The sequence below is a fragment of the Excalfactoria chinensis genome, chromosome 7 (assembly GCF_039878825.1).
Source record: "Excalfactoria chinensis isolate bCotChi1 chromosome 7, bCotChi1.hap2, whole genome shotgun sequence".
Lineage (NCBI taxonomy): Eukaryota > Metazoa > Chordata > Aves > Galliformes > Phasianidae > Excalfactoria > Excalfactoria chinensis.
In genome coordinates this window covers 10,617,015-10,637,272 of record NC_092831.1, presented here as the reverse complement: position 1 = coordinate 10,637,272, position 20,258 = coordinate 10,617,015, and the positions used below count along the sequence as shown (strand labels likewise).

Here is a 20,258-nt window from a genome sequence, read left to right as displayed (position 1 = left end):
GTACTGTTGCACTTAGTGAGCAGGAGTTTGGTAACAGGGCCAGGTCACCGAAATTCTTCCTCTTACGGATATTTTCCAAAACATGTTTTGCCCTCGAGGGGAGGAGCTACTAATAGCCCTGATCACGTGTAGGTGTAGAGAGCTGCTGTTAAGCTGTAAAGATACCTGTCTTTTTCCCCTGTTCTTTTGAATGGAAGAAAAACAGTTAGAATACAATCCGTAGTTAAAAATATTAGCATCGTTAGAGCCTAAAGATACAGGTTCAGTGTGTAACTTTTTGGAAGATCTAAGTGATCTAATTGGGCCTTGTACACATTTCTTTCCGTGCTGGTCTGTTCTTTCCTCCCTCCGCAGTGAGGCCTGCAGCAGGGCTTTCATCTTGCTGTCTGACAGCTGTGCACTTTTATTTAAATCAGCTGGAACCCGAGCTGGCTTTGACAGCATTCCTTTCAACAGAGGCAGGCGTTTTAGTGGGAGTAAATGATTATAGAACGACAGACTTCCTCTGTCAGCATTTAGAAAAAATAATCAAAAAGGAAAGAAGAGAGAAGGAGGGGAGCGAAAGGGCTGTTACTGTACCCACTGTGTTCAGGAATCCAAGAAGCACATCATTGTGTTGTGTGTAGTTTGTGCACCTGTGGAATACTTTGAAGGTTTATTGGACTTTTTCTGTGTCTTTTCAAAACGTTCCTTTTTTCTTTTCTTTTTCCTGTCTAACATAACATAGTTTCTTCTTGCAGACAGAATAATGACTCGCATTTACTGAAAGCTCCAGTTCCAAGTTAGAATTACTTCTGATATTTTTTGGATAGAAGTTGAATGTCAAGAAGCCACTTGGAATCAGTGGGAGGGGTGAATATGTAGTGACTGAAAATCAGGACTTCCTTGTAAAAGCTTCTTAACTGGATGTCAGCATTTTAGGCATGCATCAGTCTTTCCAGCAGGACTCGTTAGCATCTGTGGAAGAAAGAGGGTTGCACTTTGACATAGCACACTCACTGACTAGTACGTCCTAAGGAGCATCACTTCTTGCCCTGCTGAGCGTGCACCTGGTGAGCCGTTTGGTCTTGACATTGTGTTCCTGTATGGCGAGACCCTGACACAGAGTAACATTATAACTCGAGTCTGCTGTTGTCCCACTGGAGGCATCAATGACAGAAGGGTTGAAAATTTTCTACAGGAAGAATAGTTCCAAGGATGTTGATGACTTCAACTTATAGCTTTTATACTGGTTTATCAGCAACATGTTGTAAAGTTAATGCAAGACTTTTGTGTAGACAGTAAAATCTTATTTTCTTGTGTCCCTAACTACCCTGTCTAAAAAGGTGACACTGCAATTACAGGGAGGACTGAGGAGTGCGGAAAGAAACACAGTATCTGAACTAGAAAAGTACACAGAAGTTTCTGCTCATATTGTGTCTTTATGGTAGATGCTGTTTGACGATGCTGTTCTGTTACAGCTGAACTTGGAGACTACGATCCTGCTGAGCACGTCCCTGAGCTGGTATCTGAGTTCAGATTTGTGCCTACTCAGACCGAGGAGATGGAGCTGGCCATCTTCGACAAGTGGAAGGAATGCAGGTACAAGTTGTTTCCAGTGCATGCCATCCAAGTGTTCGCACTCATTTTTCTATGAAGTGAATGTATTAAGAACACACTGCTGATGCTTTTTTTCTTGTTCCTATAGAAAAATGTAATCCTAATGTGTTTCTGTCATATTTTATAAAAGGATGCAGTATGAAAAGTGAAGCTTTCCAGAGGTCTGAGTAAAGCAATGAGGCTGCACAATCTTGAAATGCAGCAATTTTTGCTTCAATGATTTCAATTTAAGACTTTCAAAAATGGCCTTCATGTTGGTGAAAGTGAAGGAGAGTCAGCAGTGTTTAGGTTTTTCGCAGCCTCTCATGCTTTCTTCTCCTCTTTCTTCATATGCCAGTTTTTTTTCTTTCTGTGCTTCTTCAGGCATCAACCTAACGGCAAAAAATGTGTTTCAGGGGCCAAACACCAGCACAGGCTGAAACTAACTACTTAAACAAAGCTAAGTGGCTGGAAATGTATGGTGTAGACATGCACATAGTCAAGGTATGTTTAACCACAGCATGGTAACCTTTTGAAATGGTAATGTTAGCTTTGTCCAGTGTTTAAACACAGGTTTTGCTCTGAGGGGGAAAAATGGAGCGCAGTACTGATCTAAAGTATGTAACAAGTGATGTGACTTTCCATCAGCGTTCCACCTTATATTTTGTGTTTCTAGAAGATAGAGATCTGAGGTGTTTGCTGTGTATTAAGCGTGTGATTGGCGTGGCATTCTGGACTGTTGTTTGTGTTTTAAGTGAGAGCTAAGTGCAAATCATAGTACGTAAATTAAAAATGGCCAGTCAGTTACCTCTTGAAAAGCTGCAAGTAAAAATTGATCTCCTGTGGAGAAGGGCTGCACAGGGGCAGCCCTCATTACAAAGACAAATCAAGAAACTTGGGTTTTCCACTTTATTTTGTCTTATTGAAGCGATGCCATCTAGAAAAATCCATCACATAAGGTCATTGAATGCAGAAACACTTTGGAGATCTCTGTTGCACTAAATAAGCAGATATATGTTCAATTGTAACGCTGGGCAAATAAGCTGTATTAATCAGTGGATAATATGGATATGTAGTCAAACACTGAGATGAGCACGATTTTTATTTTGTGGCACTTAGGCAAGAGATGGCAATGATTACAGCCTGGGACTGACCCCTACCGGAGTTCTTGTCTTTGAAGGAGACACAAAGATTGGTTTGTTTTTCTGGTAAGCTTTCCAGTTGTGCACTGAGATACAGTTTACACCTTCACTCTCCCATTTCTTTTGCACTACCTCATTTTTATTTTCTTTTTAATATGAGAGAAGTGGGAATACTGGGTACCTGCAAAAATGTTCCGAGGCCTGTGGACTGTTTTTATAGTATCCAAAAACAATCCTTTTTCTTTTATTGTGTATAGAGAATGCGCAGGCAGGTGGTGAGTGGAATTTCATCATACGAATAGTTACTTTTAGTTTAGTCCAGCCCTATAAATTTTGCAGAGAAACACTCACTTTGTGGCAAAAATACTATTTGTGTCTTGCCAGCTCAGTGCAAGAGTCTCTCCATTGCTGTCGAGGTAATTATTACTTTAATTCTGAAAGATCAGACTGTTTGGAAGTTGCTTTTTACTTTAAAGTTTCTACTGAAGTGTTAAATTTGAAAGTAATATATCCATGGTATAATGAAGCTCAGCTGCCTAAGCTTAAACCACCTATAAAAAAGGGAGCGGGGAGGGAGATACGAGGACTCAGACCAGCACGTCTAACCTGGCTCTCAGTGAGCTGCTATTGAGAGAGCTGAACATAACCTGTTTTTTCTGTTCATCTTGCAGGCCAAAGATAACAAGACTTGACTTCAAGAAGAACAAACTCACTCTTGTTGTTGTTGAGGATGATGAACAGGTAGATAACAATCTGTTTAGTTACATCTCGGTCTTGATTATACAGTACTAGTTTATATGCTCCTGATCTTTAAGTTTTGAGAACTAACATGGATGCCTTTGGAGATTTTCGGTTGTGACTTTTTGTGAGGAATAAAGGGAATTAAATGTGAAATAAAAAAGCTAAATCACTTTTTTTTCTCACCCTGTTTTTAAAACCTCATTAAACTAATGAAGATCAGATAATTTGGAAATGATGTACTGGTTTTGATGCATTGTGCAAGAAGGTTTTTTAAAGGGCCAGGTAGCTCTTGTAGTGGATTGAATTCTTTGGACAGATGCCAGAGTTGTTCCCATGGGAAGAAGTTGCTCAGAGCTGAGAAGATAAAAATGCGAGCATTGTTAATTCAAAGAGATCAGATTGGGAAGTGAAACCAAGTTATCCTCATAGACATTAACCTTTCTATAACAATAATAATAGTGTCTGTAATTTGTAGTTGAACTCAGGATTAGCTTTGTGAAATTTATGGGTGCTAACCATTCCCAGCTTAAGACAGTGGAACACTTGTTCATTGAATCTTCCAAAAAGGTTCATTTTTCTGCCTTAAATATTTTCCTTTCACCACAAATGTTAGTATCTATTAAAAAAAGTATTTTACTTGACCTGCATGTAATTGTATCTTCGATTTGTCCAAGTCTCTTACAAATCATTACCGTACTTTGTGTGTTTCAAGGGGAAGGAGCAGGAACATACTTTTGTCTTTAGACTGGATCACCCCAAGGCTTGCAAACACTTGTGGAAATGTGCAGTGGAGCATCACGCCTTCTTCCGGCTCCGAGGTCCTGTCCAAAAAAGCTCAAGCAGATCAGGCTTCATTCGGCTGGGGTCCCGGTTCCGGTACAGGTCTGTTGGGGCCATCGGTTTTCATTGTGAAAGTGGTGGGTAGTGTGAGGCCAGCAAGAATAACTGCAACTAGCAATCACCCTGCTAACACGTAGTGCAGGGAAAAAACAAAGCCAAACCCTTTTCTTACAGAAGCCTGAGGAAAGCAATGTACTGAAAATGCTTATGGAAAATAATCCTTGAGGAAAGAATGAGAATTAGAATACCTGGATGTTATCATTTCAGCTTCGTTACCGTCTTTCTCTGTGAACTTTATGAAGCTGCCTTAAGTTTTATTTTCTCCTAGAATTTTCAGCCTCTGTGTGTGTACCAGCTTTTTGGGGGGGGGAAATGGTTGAAGGGTAGGGTGTCATAAACTTCCTTTTTTTTGTGACTTTCTGAAGTGTTAAATTGGGGACTTTTTAAATAGAATAGAGATCTGATTATTAAAGTATGAATTTAAGTTAGAAATGTAATGTTTTTGTGAACAGCGTCTCTTTTCTATCATAAAAAGTGATGGAACATATTGGTTTTTTACTTGGTGCTATTAGTGGGAAAACAGAATACCAAACCACCAAGACCAACAAAGCCAGGAGATCGGCATCCTTTGAAAGGAGGCCCAGCAAAAGATACTCAAGACGGACACTACAAATGAAAGGTAAAGTAGTGATGTTTCTTTTTGAGATGTACAGTCTGCTATGACCTCCTCTGGGGATGATCATATCCTTCAAAGGCTCCATGTAGGCATTTTTCTGTAGTTTCCCTTGAATGGTCAGGATTAGGTTTCTTTTTACTTACTGGGGAGGTAAGGTCTATTTGTCTGCAAGAGTTTGTGTCCAAAGTGCAACGTGTTGCCCGGCAGCGTGTGGTGCTCACCTTGTCTCTTATTCTGCTCCTCTTGCAGAGTGACCTCTGGGCAGATCTTTGCTTCAATCCACATCTTTGGTTTACTCTTGAGATTATTTATTTTTGCAATTTAAAACTTGGTTTTTCACACGTTGTACATGGGATACATGCAACACCTGGTCTTTAGTTGCCTACTTTTAGTCAGTGCTTGACTGCGTTAATAATATGCTTCTGTATTTAACTGACAGGTTAATTACAAATTTTTTAATTACCACTTTATGTCTACTTTTGCAGCACACGTTGCTAAACTAGAAGAAACAAGGTAAGATGCATTCTAAGCCTTTCTCTTTGATGTTGTCAGCTATATTTGAATGCATGTCTGCAGGTAGTTATAAGATTAATTCAATGTAAATAGCATTAACCTCTTAACTGTAGTTTTGCTGTGGATTTTCTGTTTGTTTGCTTTAAACAAAGCCTGCTATTTGAAGCAGAGCTGCTGTATTGCTGTTGCATTGAAGATTTTGCTTACTGGAGGGCAACACTTTGTTTATGACTAGCTATGATTATAAGCTGCTGATAACTTGCTGGTTATAAGTAGTTCCTTGTGCTGCCATGTAAAAAGACCAGTTGAAAACACGAGGTTCTTGCTGAGATCTGCCTATTCTGGCTATGTGATTGAGATATGTGTTTGAAGTGTTTTTATCTTCTGTGCTGTACTTATATTTATTTGCTCATTCTTTGAGAACATTCTTATATACTGATGGTTATGTATTAGTCATAACCAGCACTGAGAAGCCTTTAGGTGCTTCATCTCTACGCCTGGAGTCTTTCTGAATATGGAAGTTCATACTATAGTTGCAATATAAAGTGAAACCAATGCTGCAGTTGCTTTAGTGGAGGTCTCTTTGACTTTGGGACTTCACAGGCAAGTCCCCTTGTTTGCTGGCTTTCCTTTTCACGACGTTGGAAAGATCTCTTTAACACTGGCTATCATTAGAGTGCTGGAATATACTCTGCACAAAACGTGTGACGGCCTGATTAATTAGTGCTCTCGTCATGCTGTTGTTGTTATGCCCTCCCATGAGTTTCATGCTGCTTAGGTCATTGTGAGAGTGGGAGGAGAAACTCCGTATGCAGTTTTGCTTCTGATAAGAGCAGCCTTCTGATCTGCATGTAGGTGTGGCATTGTTATGTCAGTCTCCAGAGGAATCAATGCCATTGCTGAAACTCTACACTCCAGTGTTGCTAATTGAAATGCATCATGAAAGATGTATGTTGTTTCACTCTTCGGCATTACCTCAGCACTGGGGAATGTACTGCCCAGAAGGCTTTCTTAAATATTTCTGCTAAAGGTGCTCTGTTCTGTGCTAACTTCCACCTTTTCTCAGTATAGAAGGTGCGAAGTTGGGAAGCAGGCAAGGAACAGGTTAGGCAGAGATCTGTTTAAACTGTCAGTTTGCCAAGTTGGTTTGCTGTTGTCCTGATCATCGATCCAAAGAATAATTAGTGGTAAGATCCTGGAACCATTAAGGGAAAAGAAAATTGCCTCAAATCTTTTCTTGAACACGTAGCTTTGCATAAGATTTACACGCATAGTTATTGTACAGGATGTCGGTGCTCTTAGATCTCTCAAAAACATGGACATTTGAATATGTAGGAAAACAAAAAACATAAAATTGTTGATGCTTTGCTGAGCTTTTGTGCATATAACTTTGAATAGCTGCTTTTAAGGCTGAAGTATTAATTCAGTCTATTAGGGCCTGTATACAGAAGAAGCTCATGATTTTTCTTTCTGACAAACTCCGGTGTGGAATTTAGATGAGAGGCGTGCTGGTTATGGAGCACACAGATGGTTCACAGCATGTAAGTGAGGTTTTGACAGTGTTGTGTTTTATTGAGCGTTTAACTAAAAATCATAGAATTTTTTGCCTTTAAAATGCCCCGCCTTAGTGCTGAATCAGAAGGGCTTGACTGAGTCAGGAAAGGAAGTGGAAATAACAAAACAAAGATGAATTACAGATGAAACGAGCAACAAACCAAAGGAAACTCCCACCAACGTGGTACCCTTACTCTTCTAAAATGAGGCAGCTGACCCGGAACATAAGTTTTCAAACTTTGGTTGAGAATGTTTAAGTCATGTTGGAAGATCTTCATTTAATCTTGTTTCTTCTTGAAAATTCTTACTGTTTTGCTGGGCTTCAAGAAGAATTTGTTGATTTGATTCTCATGTAAATACTTTTTTTATCTTTCAGTTTTCCAAACAATGCTGTTATTACCCAAACCAATGGATCACAAGTAAGGCCTATTTCATTCATTGCCTTAAAGACAGTTTTCATGCATTTCAGTAGATCAGAGGATGTCATTATTTCCTTCTTTGGCCAGCTGTACCAAAAGTTACATGCAGTTAACTAAACTGCATGCGAAGAAGTAGCTACTTAATTAAAGGAAGATAGCTGGTAAACTTATCTAGAGTGAGGCGGATATACCATATCTCTGTGTTATATAAATTATTCTACTTATAGATGCAGGTTTTCATAGGTACAGAAAGTACTTTTGTGTACAACGTTTTAGTAACTAAAGCACATTAATTCCACGTGCTAAATAATACAAAATGTAGGGAGTAATCCATCAGCACCAGGGTTGATTCCTGGTTACAGTACCTCTCCTTAGCATAGAAGGCCTTGTTTCACTGAAAACAGCCAGGTGACTCATTCTGGGTACCAAATGTAGGACTTGGAGTTTGTAAAGACCCTGTTATTCCTTCTGGAGCATTTCAGTCACTGTGGGGTCACAGATTGGTGGGAATTAGAAATCCGGTGTATTTGAACGTCGAACACAGTCTCAGCTGGAAGCAAACAGATAATTGGTGCTCTGCCCAGCTTTTGCTTTTATGCAAACTGAGCTTTTTGAGCAGCCTTCAATCCAGTAGAATCCTGCTGGTTTGTGTACTGCTGGAGATGATCGGGCATAGGTGTCCAGTGCTGTGGAAGTAATGCAAGAAAACATCCTTGTTTTAGCTTTGTGCTTAAGGAAAAATGGTTGTGTGTTTTCTTATGTAAAGCATGTCATTGCCTAATTGAAGTGTGTATAGCAACTTACTTGTTTACGTTCTGTCTCCAAAGAGTTGGAATGTGAAGCCGAACTTACCTGTCCTAACAGCAGCAGTTCCTTCTGCTCCGGTCCTAGTGGAAATAGAGAACCTCCCAAGGAGCCCAGGAGCCAGCCAGCAGGACAAGAAGTGGTACGTTCAGCTTTGCTGGGAAATGAGTTTTGCTTGCTTAGGCATGATCCAAGTGCCCGTTTCTTTATCAGCGCTTAAGTGTATTGCCTATTTCGTATCTTTACCATAAACTGAGGGTCACATTAGTGGCGATGCAGCTGATTTGTTGCTGTGAGTGTAGTCTGGGGAGCTGAAGGCAACGTGCAAAATCACTGCCAACCAAAAGACAGTTTCTCCAGGGCTGCCATGACTGCATCCATAACAGCATTTTCAGGTCATGGAAAGAGCTGGGCTCTTCTGTTTTGTCCTAATATTTCTTTTAATGCTTTGCTTGTTATCGTGGGCTTTCCAGTGTCCTTAATAAAATGCAGAATCTCGTAAATGGTTACCTTTGTTGAATCTCTTAGAAAAACCTTATGAAATGGACAAGCTGATTTTTTTCTTTGTCCTGGGGAGAAGCTTGAGGGAAAACGACACAAGCTAAAGATAAGCGCTTTGATTTTATGTAATCTGAGCATCTGGTTAAAGGGATTGATGCATCTCAAAACCAGCTTGATTTGCTTGAAAGTAAACTCCTGTATCATTCATCATTTTAAAAGAAATTTTATACTGCAGTGGTATTTCAAAACCAAAACTGATGTGTGCTGCTGCACATTTCTGACCTCCTTCAGCCTATTGCGGCTGATCCTAGAAGGGTAGTTCTGATTTCTGTGAGGCTTCTGAGGAGCAGCTGTGGTGGAGTGGATGGACAGTAAAGCTCTTATCATAAGCTGTTCCTGCCCTCAAGAGTAAAGATCCTTCTCCCATTGTCTGGCGTATGAATCTGATTTGCTTCATCACCTCTTAAGAATAAATCATGCAGTGACAAATGTGCTTGAGTTCTGCAATCGTACTGATGGAAGAGTTTCAGTGCTATGGATTTTGCATTATAAGAGGGAGGATAATTTTGCTTTATCTGTTGCATTATATTGACGATTCAATGAGAATATATGATCAATGCTGTTTTTCTTTCTTTTGCCCTTGATTTATCTAGTAGCTGAAATCTGTGCTTGTGCAGAGATCCTGTTGATCACTCGATTCCCTCCATGGTGGTGGGTGAAAGGTGGTGGTTTCTTTGTTCTTCGGCCTTCTCAAAATGGTTTTTTTCCATATCATTTGTCGGTCTGACTGCAAGCTGTGTGCTACAGCCGGTATTTCTTTGGGTGGAAATGTTTGACTCCTGCTCCAAACGACTCTTCCTGGGTATCTGATTCAGCTTCAGCTTCTCTTTGAGATCCTACTGCTTTTGTTCAGAAGCAGAGAGGACTCCAGCCAGTCTGTTTCAGATTTGGTCTTGGTATGCCTTTTCTAGGATTCAGAACCTGAGTTTGTCACTCTTTATGCTATTTAAGGATCTCAACTTCTGTCCCAGCTGCTGCACTGCGTAGCCTTTCTATGGAAGAGGACAAACTGTATCTGCGTGCAACCGAAAGCAATATTCCATAAAGAAAAGACACTGTTTTAATTGGGAGCATAATACTTGTACTGTGTATGTGTTAGGTTTCTAAGAGCCATAGCACGATTATTGGAGGCAGTTCTGCCTGTAATGAAGGACAAATCCAGCTGTGAGGAGAACAGTTTGGAGCTGAGTCAGCAGATGAGCTACATGCTGGTTTCATAGCCGGGCAGTGGGGTTAGGTTTGCAGTGTCTGGAGCATAGCTACCTGGTGTGGGGGCTGCAGCTTGTGTAATGCCTTCAAGCCTTGCTGTCTGCTACTAACGAGTTCTCTTGTCAGCTGCCCGCTGTCTTTAATTGGCCTGTTTCTGCACGGATTATCTTTGCTTCCTGTCAGAAAAATAGTCTTCTTTTAGAGAGAGCTTGCCAAGGACTGGTGAGAGCACTGAAATATTTCGGACTGGGGATTTTGTTGATGGTTGGATTGAAGGGGTTTAGAAGTGAGGTCTCGACCCCGTGCATTTCCGTACTTTTCTTGGCAGATGCCCACGCTGGCTGCGTTGCAGATTAGATCCCTTCCTAATGGCAACGTTTCCTTTAATTTAGAATGTTAATGCTGCAGCTGCCAACAGCACTTGTGCCAGATCAGAGAAAGTACTCTGCCAGACAGGAAAGATCCTGATGTTTTTATTTCCTTTGCTCCATTCGTGTAAAATTGTCAGTACAGGAAAATGGTGCTGGTCTGGACTGTCTTAAGATGGCCTGAAATATCAGCTGCGAGGCTGCAAAGCCTAAAACGTAATCTGTATCTTTCCAACTTTGACCTTTTCTCAAGAATCTATCTTGGAGGTAGGATATAAACAAGTGGTTACGGACTGCTTATGTATTGTGAATACACCAGGGATTTTCTCCTTCCTAGCGGATGGAGTTTTCTCATACCTGCATAAGCTGGAGCAAGTGGGAGATAATTGAAGGAGCTGTTGAAGAGTGGAGCGTTGGATGTTCATGGGTCATTTCTTCAGAATGTTTTACAAAAACTGAAACTCCTGAGTTTTCCCCATGGCTGAGCTTTACCCAAATCCTCTCTCTTTTCAAAAGGAGGACTATTGCTGCACGTTAATCATTTATCACTTGTGAATCCCACATGCTTTTCTGCTTCCCTGCCTTAGTACATGTGATCTCCCAACACGTGCACTGGCTGCTTGGCTGGGCTGGCAGGGCTGGGAACAGGAGAAGGTGGAATCTGAAGCAGGGGCTGTGTTGGATGCCCTCTACATGAACAGCAGCAAACTTTGGGTCACTAAATAGAGACTTCTACATAAAAATGAAGGAGAAATGTTTGTTTCAGGAATTTCTTGAGTAGTTTGAGAGCTCGTTTTTTTCCAAGCTCTTTTTTGGTATCTGATCATAACTCTCAGCAGTGTGTTTTGAAGCACTGCAGTGAAGAATACTACAAGATAGACACTGCTTAGCAGATCTGTGTTTTAAAACATTCTGAAATTCAACAGTTTGAGTAAATTCTTTATCCCTGCTGCTTTGGAGATGCTTGTGCCCAAAGCCTTATTGCTTCTATCTATTGGCACCTGCATAATATATATAGCATTCAAAGTGCTGAGCACTCTCTCCTGCTCCTCTAACCAGCTTTTGGAGAGCCGTGTGCCAACCGGAGCAGGCATGGCACTGCTGTGGATTTGATTTTATGAATTCAGCATTTAACATTTATGTACCATTATGACTTCACGTGCAGAGCTGGAAAGCAGAGTCTCGGTGCTGGTCTCTGCCGTGAAGTTAGAGCTGCCACCTGAGCCCTTTCAGCTCCTGAAGTGCACTGTGCTGTATGCCCGGGAGGCCTCTGTCGCATCTGCAGTGCTTGGTTCTTGCTCAGCTTTGTGAAGTGCTTTTAAATATGAAGTACTTTTCCTTCTGATAAGTGTAGGCAGTGCATACAGGAGGTAGCTTAACTTCTCGCTTCAGGCTTCTGCAAAAACATGCATGATGCTGAGCAGTAAAAGGCTTTATTTGACACTGCCTTAATACGCACATATTCTTGCATGCCTTTGTCCTTCAGTATTTACCTTCCAGCAATACCATTTTCTTTGGCTTTTTCTGTCAACCTCCTTTGTTTTATCCCGCTGTGCTCTGATCCCCCCCCCTCCCCTCCGTACCCAGTGACTAATTGTGCCCCTCCCGCTCCCCAATGATCCAGGCCCTTTGACGCTGCCGACCGCTGCCAACGTGGTGGAAGCCTGTGGGACACGCGGGCCCCGCCGAGGACCCACCCTGTGGATGGACAGTACTCTGCTTTTGTTCATGAGCACAATGTGAAGAATGCAGGAATGCATAGCAGTGCTGTCACCTATGCTGTCCAAGCCACCATGACCAGTCTGTGAGATGTCGGCCCTTCGGGAGCTTGAGGCTGCTTGGTAGCAGAGGCTGGAAGGTTGCATTCAGAGCTGTCTGTGATACAAGGACACCGGTCCCAAAGATGGCTAGGAAAGGAAAAAAGCGTTTTATGACGGAGGCTCTGCATATTGGGCTGTTGGTGTTTACTCTTTACAGAAAAATAACACGTAGGCTGCAGGTCGCCCATCACTCTTACATCAATTAGAGAATATGTATCTCTTTAATTGCGCTAAGGTTTCTCTTAACGATAGAAAGAATTTGAGCTGTTTTTAACCCCGGGAGCTGCACATGTTGGTAATACCTGCAAGTGCGACAAGTGGATCTTAATGTGGTTTCAAACATCTTGAAGTAATTGATGCAACTGCCCCTTCGTTTGTACCTCGACTACTTAAACACATCTACGATGGGTGGCTGATCTGAAAACTAACTTTGTTTTTCTAAACAAATCCACTTCTGAAACACATTGTTTGAAAATGGCATCCCATTAATTGATTATTTTAAGGCTTTAAGAATAAAATGAGCAGAACTCCTGAAAAGGCAAAGAGTGATGTGTCCGGGGAGGGGTTCCCCTCTAGGGAATGTCTTTATTGCTTTCCAGGAAATGTTCTGTCATTCCTGCTGCTGTGCTGAAAGAAAACAGAACTGTTTCCTGCCACACACACCAGCCCTGCTGGGTGGTTCATTGGCTTTGCTGGGAAGTCAGAGACTCCACTGTGGTGGCTTCCCTCTGGTCTTGTGGCTCTTTAACAGCATGGGCTTCTTTACCCTTGAACTCCCTGTGTTTTCATCTGTCTTCTGAAATAGGTTGCTCTTATATTTCGGTGAAAATGATGTTGAAGGGCTTTTCAAATCCACTTCTGTTTATCTTTTAGGGTGAAGAAGGTGTTTGAATAAGTTTAAAATTGCTTGTTGTTCACGGAATCCAGAAATACAAAAGCACTGTTTTCTTATATCCGACCCCGAAGAACTAAACCAATAAGTCTGAGCTAGCACAGAGCTGCATATTGCCTGAGGTATTTTGGCCTCCTCACCTTACGAAACAGAAGGCTCTATTTCGTGGTGGCAGAGCTTTGCTTAATACCCATAAGGTTTCTGTGCTTTTCCTGATTATTGTCCATTTCTGTTCAGGGAAAGAACATTCCTATGTTGTAATTGTTCATGTGATTTGAACTGCTGGTATCATTTATCAGCTTTGCTTCATATATGCTGGTAGCAGTTGATTCTACCAGCATCAAGCCTGGCACATGGTACTGTGCAGAGCTGGAATATCCTTTTTTTGTGGGGAATAAATAGAAAGCTAACATGGATTTCACTCTTGAGCAGCACACACTTTACTGCAGAAGGTGAACTTTTCATGGGAAGCCTTTTACTATTTCCCTCACAATTGGCATAACTGTTCATTAGTGTTTTGTAAGAGAAGTCAGAAATCCTGTAAAGCAACGAAAGTTGCAGCTTGTGCTTTTTACTGACACTGTCTGGCTGTTTCCTGCTGATGTGGGGGCCTCAACCAGTGCGATGCTCTTTGGAGGTCTCATCCCTTGACTTTCCTCTTGTGTCTGCTTTCTCTCTGTTGTGCTGCAGTACTCAGACAAGCATTACAAGATGACAGCATTACTGGTGCTCTGCACCACCCCCTTCGCATGGAGTTCCTAGGAGCTTGTGTGTACATTGTTCTTTCAATGCATCGTGTCCTCAGCACCTCTGAGTATGCTGCTGGCCAAATCTGAGCACCCTATGCTGGTTTTCCTATTGAATGTTTGGGTGACTATTTACAAAGACCTGTCAGAAAATGGGAAGATAAGTGTTAGAAAACATTCTGACTTCCAGGTGTAGGTGTCCTCTCTGATGGTGAAGTGCAGGGTTTGGTCTTGCTTCCTTTGTTGCTCTAATTGGAAGAACATCTATTCCTGCCTTTTAGCTCAGTTCTAATAAGTTCCTTCTATCTGACATTCTACCCTTGGAAAACAACCTTGTGCTTCTTCCCATCAGTGGTGCCCATAGAGGCTATACATTTTCCTGTCAAAATGGATACTTTCCTACTATGTGCTTTGCTAGCAGCTTTTCATTCCAGTGCTCAGGGAATCAAGCAAGTGACCTCAGTTTGCCTTGCAGTGATTAATTGCCTTAAGGTGATTTGGACATTCTGAGCATCAAAATGGTGGTATCCTATGATCTGTTCCAGAGGTGTATGATTAACATCGGGGGGATTCCTTTATTCCTTTGGGTGCTGAAGGGAGTTTTTTTTTCTTCCTGGAGCCTCTAGTAACAACACTGGGCTGCTTCCAAATTCCAGGGGCTGGAGGGAGGAAAGGGGCATAAACCCATTAGCAAGAAGCTGATCTGAGCAGTCCTGTAGGAGTGTCTGTCCCTGCTCACGGTAAGTTCTGCGGTGGGTACTTGCTTGGTTTCGTTGTTCTCCTCTTTGGAGCTGGTCCATCAAAAATGATCGATTTTCTCATATCATTCTTGGAGCTGCACTGTTTGTAAGCGTGATCGTTGACTGAAAGGACTGACAGTCAAACTGCAGTTGTATCCACAGGTTGCCTGGTTAACCATTACATTCTGCAGCAGCTGCTGTGTCTGTATGTGTCAGTTTGCTGTTAAAATAGATTTCCTCAACTTCCAAGAGATGGATGGGATTCCTGGCTGTTGGCACAGCAGAAGCATCAAAACTCAGTTTCTATTCTTTTTGGTGGGGTTTTTTGTTTGTTTTGGACTTTGCTATTTGCATTGTAAATACAGATGGTAGGACAAAATGAAAAGGAGCCATTTCCTTTAGAAAGCAGAGGAGATGGAAGCAAGCAAGAGTAAGAGTGCTGTGGTTCCCTTACATACGTTGGCTGCTGAGGTTTCATTCATGTCTCTGCTGAAATGAGTGCAACTGAAACTAGCTGTAGGTGCGTCTGACCGCACAGCAGCGCTGCAGCCCTGTGCAGTGGACCCTTCTCTGCCCTCTGTCTTTTCTACAACTGTTGGAGGAAGCACTGCTCCAAGAAGCAGCTTTTTGTGAAGAATATCAGCTGTCTTTCCCTGCAGTTTCCTTCTACTTGTATAAAAATACTGAAACGTGCTTTGAGTCTGCTAGAAAATCTGCAGACACTTGTTTCAAACAAATGCATTTACTAGGTAAGAACTTCCCCCGTTTCTTAAAACAACTGGAGTCACTTGCATTAAGAGAACTGACATGGGATGTCGTGGTGCATCTTTGCCTCCAGAAGGAGTGAGTGTGTGCTCTGGGTAGGGCTTAGCCTGGTCTGCTGGGCGATTCGCTTTCTCACAATTAATTGCTGTGTTTATACATCGTGGAGAGGTTTTCACTGCAGCTTCTTTGTTTATAATCCCCACCGAGCTGCTAATGTTTACTTCAGACACTTCTTTTTTCCTGGCATGTGTCTGGTTCCTCTAAAGGATCAAGGAGAAAAAAGGCTGCATGTTAAACCTTTTGTTTTTTTAATGTAGAAAGATTGGTCATGGAATTGTGCCCATCTCTGCCCACCTTTGTACCTTCACAGTGTGCCCCTCGTTGATCTCGACAGCGTGGATTTGCCAGAGACCTGTGTGGATGATGCTGTAGGCCGTCCAGTTGTTGCCCTGGTAACAGGAGACTCGGGAGAGGCTGTTGGTTGCCCTCATCCTGGCACTAAGGAAGCTGCTGCTGAAAAAGCAGACTCTGACCGTAAGCAAACTTAAGAGATTTCTTCCTGTTATTCTGCAGTGCGGGGTCACATTTAACTGCTGAATTACTCATGAGGCTGTTCCCTTACAAGAATCCAGAACTGCCCTAGAGAGCTCTCTCAGATCACAGGCACAAGGACAGTTTTACCCCCCAGTGGAATGCAGCCCCCCTACAATATGGAGCAGTGCATTTAGGAGTTGAGCTGAAATCCTGTAACAAACGTTAAACCTTACAGTGAGTGCGAGTTAGCTCCACAGTGACATTAGTAAAGCTGCTGACTTCTCTTTTGCAGCATTTGAAGATGCATTCCTAAAACTGAAGCAGCTGGAGGCGGAGTGCAGCAGCCCTGCGCCTGCTGAGCGGCCCAACATAAACATAAACGTGCAGGTAGGTGGGCACTGTGCCTCGTGGCAGAGTTGCTCTGTTCTGTTCAGATAGTGCTGTGCAGCACGGTCTGTTTGCAAGACATTCTTAAGAATAGGCACGAGTGGTATGTGGGAATAGGAAACAGATAGAAATATTTTATGTTTAAACCTGTGCTTGATAGGAAGCGAGGTACTTACGGAGGGGCAGAGGTGAACCTGTGGGTATTCACAGTGCAGCCTGCTGAAGTTTTCTGATGTCTGCAGGCGCATAAAGTTTAAACACTTGCAGTGTTCCTCTGTTGCCTTTATCTCTAGGTTGCCAGCTGTACAGCGTTGTGTCGTTCACTCTCTTGTTCTGAGGAGGTGAGCTTTTCCCTTAGCATGTTCCAGTCACATTCCATAACCCTCCCAGAAGTTTGTTTGGACGTTCTGGTGATCAGTCCCTCCTGTCAGTAACTGGTTCTCACCAGCTCCGTGGGCCTGGTGGGAGCAGAGGTTTCCATGTGTGTTTACACAGAGGGGAGAGGTGGAGTTTGATTTATTTAGTACTTTGCTCTTTTGGAGCAAGTCAGGCTGCATTTCTGCAGGCAGCTGAGCCGAAGTAATAGCTTCAGTGCCCCGACCAGGGAGAAGGCTCTCTTTTGTCTTGCTCCTCATTGCTTTTCCTGCTCTGATTTCCCTCATTCCTCTGTCACCTCCAGCTACTGTTGGACGGTGCAGTGAACCAATGTATTCTACAAAGTGACAAAAAGCAAAACTTCCTAAACCTTTTCCAGTTTTCAGCTTTTTTACTAGTACTTTTGTGTGGGCGAGTGAGGTAAATAGGCTCATGAGGGGACCACAGGAATGCAAGAGCCATAGTGAAAATAAGTGGTATTACTGGGGGGGATGGAGGGGATGGGATCCTTCCTTACGCAGCAGAGAGCTTTGCAGCAGGAGCTCACTGGTTATTGGACAGCTGCACTCATGCAGGATGTGCTTTGCCATCACACCCAGACATGCAGCTACACTTCAGAACAGCGCAGAGGTGCTTAAAATGAGCAGATTCTAGACTGAATAATTTTGGAATTCAGATTTAATTTAGTTTTCCCATCGGGTTTGGCGTGTGTTTAAAGGGGGGAAAAAGGAAAAAAAGCAACTTGCTTCTCTGTGTTAAGGTTTGAGGCGCTTCATTGCGTTTTGTACAAGCAGTGTAAAATAATCTGCAGCATTCAGTCTGTTGGTGCTGCCCTGCGCTGTGGGGAAGCCACAAAGGCCTTTGTGCTGTTTAGTTGAGTTGGTCAGATTTTCTTGCGGGGAGGCTGCAGTGTGTGTGTGCTGCTGCTCTGTACGCTTGGTGCTGCAGGCTGCTGTGCTCTGTCCCCTTTAAGGGCTGTTGCAGGGATGCCTTGTGTACCTTTCTGCTGGGTGACTGCATTACAAAGATTACCGAGTCTTTAAGAAGATTAGCCTGTAGCCTGTGGGTCTTGTTATGCCGAAATGCTGCCTCTGCATAAACTAAAGCAAAGAATACAGCTTAATGCAGAATACTTTTGCCTGTTGAGCTCTGTGTTAGTTCAAACAGAGAGGAAAAACCTGCTGGTTGCTTAAATCGAGAGAACAGAGCAAAGCTGTATTAGTGCTTCTTAAATCATGACTGAAGTATAGTAAGGAAGATAAGGTTCCTGTGACAGGCTGGTCTTACAGATGCCAGTATAGGACAGACACAGCTATCCAGTTGAGGTGCTGGGGTTGGGTGATCCCAATGACAGATGTGGGGGGGATATATGGTCCTGAGGAGAACACAGAAACATTGGGTTAGCTGAGAAACAGGTATTTGGATCAACAGCGTGCACATGGAGTCTTTCTTTGGGAAACAAAGCCTTAGCAGCTTTCTGGATGTGTGAATTATAGTGTGAAAGCTGAAAAGAATGTATCCTGAGTGACTGTTTTATGTGGGCAACTAAACCTTTGGTAAGGTGCACATCTTGAGGCCCTCTTACCACCTGCCAAACTCTTTCCCCTTTAGCTACAAGCACTCCACGTATTCCAATAGCTTCCATGAAATAAAAATACTCACGTTCAGTAAAGGATTGCTCTGATGGTCTTTGTGAATCAGGTGACTGTGCAGCCTTTAATATTTGCTGGCAGGAGTGGTTTTCAATGCAGTTCATGCAGGTCAGAGTGCAGCAGGGTTGTTGCTGCTCCACTGAGCGTTGCAGGAGCGTGGCGCTGCGTGGCATATGGGGGAAGGCTGGGCTCTGTCTCCCCCTGCTGAGTCCTACCCTGAGAAGAGAGGTCACCAGGTTTAGTTTCCACTCAGTTAATTAACTTCTGTCACTAATGAAATAGCGACCAGTAGGTGGAATAGTTAATGAATTAACGTTTTGTAATTAAGAAACAGGCAATTCGCAGAATGAAGTATGCTGTGGTGAAGAGGTATTTTTAATTGTCCTCGTCAAGTATCTGGCTGCCAGTTTCTTCTGATATAATTAGTGATGAGAGTGCGAGCAAATACATTAAACTTCCTAATTTATAAGCAGTTTTAGGGCAAAAATCTTCCCGTGTTAGTTTTGAGTGTGAACTATTAACTTACTGTTACCCTGTATTAATACTATATGGTAGTTGCTGTGTTAATCTCATATCAGTAAGCTCAGCTACATATACAGAGCCCACAGCTGTTTGGTTCTTGCACACTGCTTTCAGCACAGCTTTTTGCTTCTCTACATTTAAGCTTTGTACTTTTTTTCTGTATTATTATGATGATGATGAATAACTTCTGCTGTGATTTGAGAACCGAGTTCCAAAGCGAAGAGATTGCTTTTTCTTTTTGCAGAGCTTTGTTGCTCTTTGGAAATGTTACTAGATTTCATGGTGTGGGAACTGCTTCTGATGAGTCCTTTTCATGTCTAGGATGAAGTGGTGAAGCTCACAGATAAATGTCTTAACAATGCAATTGAGAGCCCAATAGCAGCAGCAGCAGCAGGGTGGCTTCCAGCAGACATGAAAAGCAATATCCTGAAGGCCCAGGCAGAAGCAGGGCACAAGGTAAATATTCAGCTGAGGAGGACTGCAGTGTTCTCAGATGGCTTTAGAACCCACGTTCGGGTGTCCTGATTCTTTATTTGACTCTGTAATTGCGTGCTGTTGGAGAAGGGGCTTGTAAATAGGGGTGCTTCAAGAGCTGAGATCCAAAGAGTGGCAGAAGTCTGCAGCCTTTCACTGTCACAAGGGTGCAGTTTGCCTGGGGGGGGAATTGTCATCCCTTTTTGGTGCTGGAGAAAGCCCTGAACAATCTAATGACCTCTGCACTCGGCCATGATTTGAGTGGCGATTGTATCAGGTAACCCCCAAAGGATCCCTACTAGCCAAATATTTGTTCCACAGTTCTGTCACCGAGGCCACATTTCTGGCCTGTTCTGCTCAATTCTGTAGCAAATAAGGGTATTTTATCTGGCTACGTTAGCAAGTTATCTGCACTGAAATCTTCACACGGGGTTTGGTGGTTGAAGACCTTGTGCAGTAAATGAGCTGCACAGTTCCATGCTGGGAGGGAGATGTTCAGCTTTTCCGTGAATCTCTGAACCGATACAAAATGGAAACAGAAATCAGACATGCGTGTTTTTCTTGTTTGTTTGTTTTCTCACAGGTTGTAAGAGAAGACAGCCTGACAGGTAGCAAGAACTCCAACATGCAGGATGCTGCTGCCAGGTACTGTCTTGATTTGGAGGAAAAGCACGACTTATTTTCCTAAGTACAGCCCTGAGAATGCAGAGTTCTGGTGTCCCAGTGCTCCGTGTCAATGATTGTTGCATTTTACCTTGTAGTAGTGTTGTTTCACATGGTAGGCATGGTGTATTTTTAGAAGGAAAACCACTAAAAACTGTTTACTTTCTATGTATCACAACTTTGTAATTCAGATACTCTTACTGTATTCTCCCATACTGGTGGCTGATTGATGTCCTGTGAGTTACTGAATCTCATGTAAGCTTTAGTTCGGGCTGAGTTCTGG

The 20,258-nt window shown here is 42.6% G+C and overlaps 1 protein-coding gene across 5 annotated transcripts in view; it reads left to right on the top strand.

The window, feature by feature from the left end:
• EPB41L5 (erythrocyte membrane protein band 4.1 like 5) overlaps positions 1-20,258 on the top strand; it is a 43,244-nt gene that overhangs the window by 15,303 nt on the left and 7,683 nt on the right. For 4 of the 5 annotated variants that reach the window (XM_072341295.1, XM_072341298.1, XM_072341294.1 and 1 more), the window contains exons 8-20: positions 1,461-1,581; positions 1,995-2,082; positions 2,698-2,786; positions 3,392-3,461; positions 4,174-4,343; positions 4,874-4,980; positions 5,463-5,490; positions 7,421-7,463; positions 8,291-8,409; positions 15,739-15,902; positions 16,195-16,289; positions 19,160-19,294; positions 19,896-19,957. In XM_072341295.1, the coding sequence (XP_072197396.1) occupies positions 1,461-1,581; positions 1,995-2,082; positions 2,698-2,786; positions 3,392-3,461; positions 4,174-4,343; positions 4,874-4,980; positions 5,463-5,490; positions 7,421-7,463; positions 8,291-8,409; positions 15,739-15,902; positions 16,195-16,289; positions 19,160-19,294; positions 19,896-19,957 (1,291 nt within the window). Of the gene's footprint in view, positions 1-1,460; positions 1,582-1,994; positions 2,083-2,697; positions 2,787-3,391; positions 3,462-4,173; positions 4,344-4,873; positions 4,981-5,462; positions 5,491-7,420; positions 7,464-8,290; positions 8,410-12,029; positions 15,903-16,194; positions 16,290-19,159; positions 19,295-19,895; positions 19,958-20,258 lie in introns of those variants that run through there. The other variant, XM_072341299.1, reaches the window with a different exon arrangement.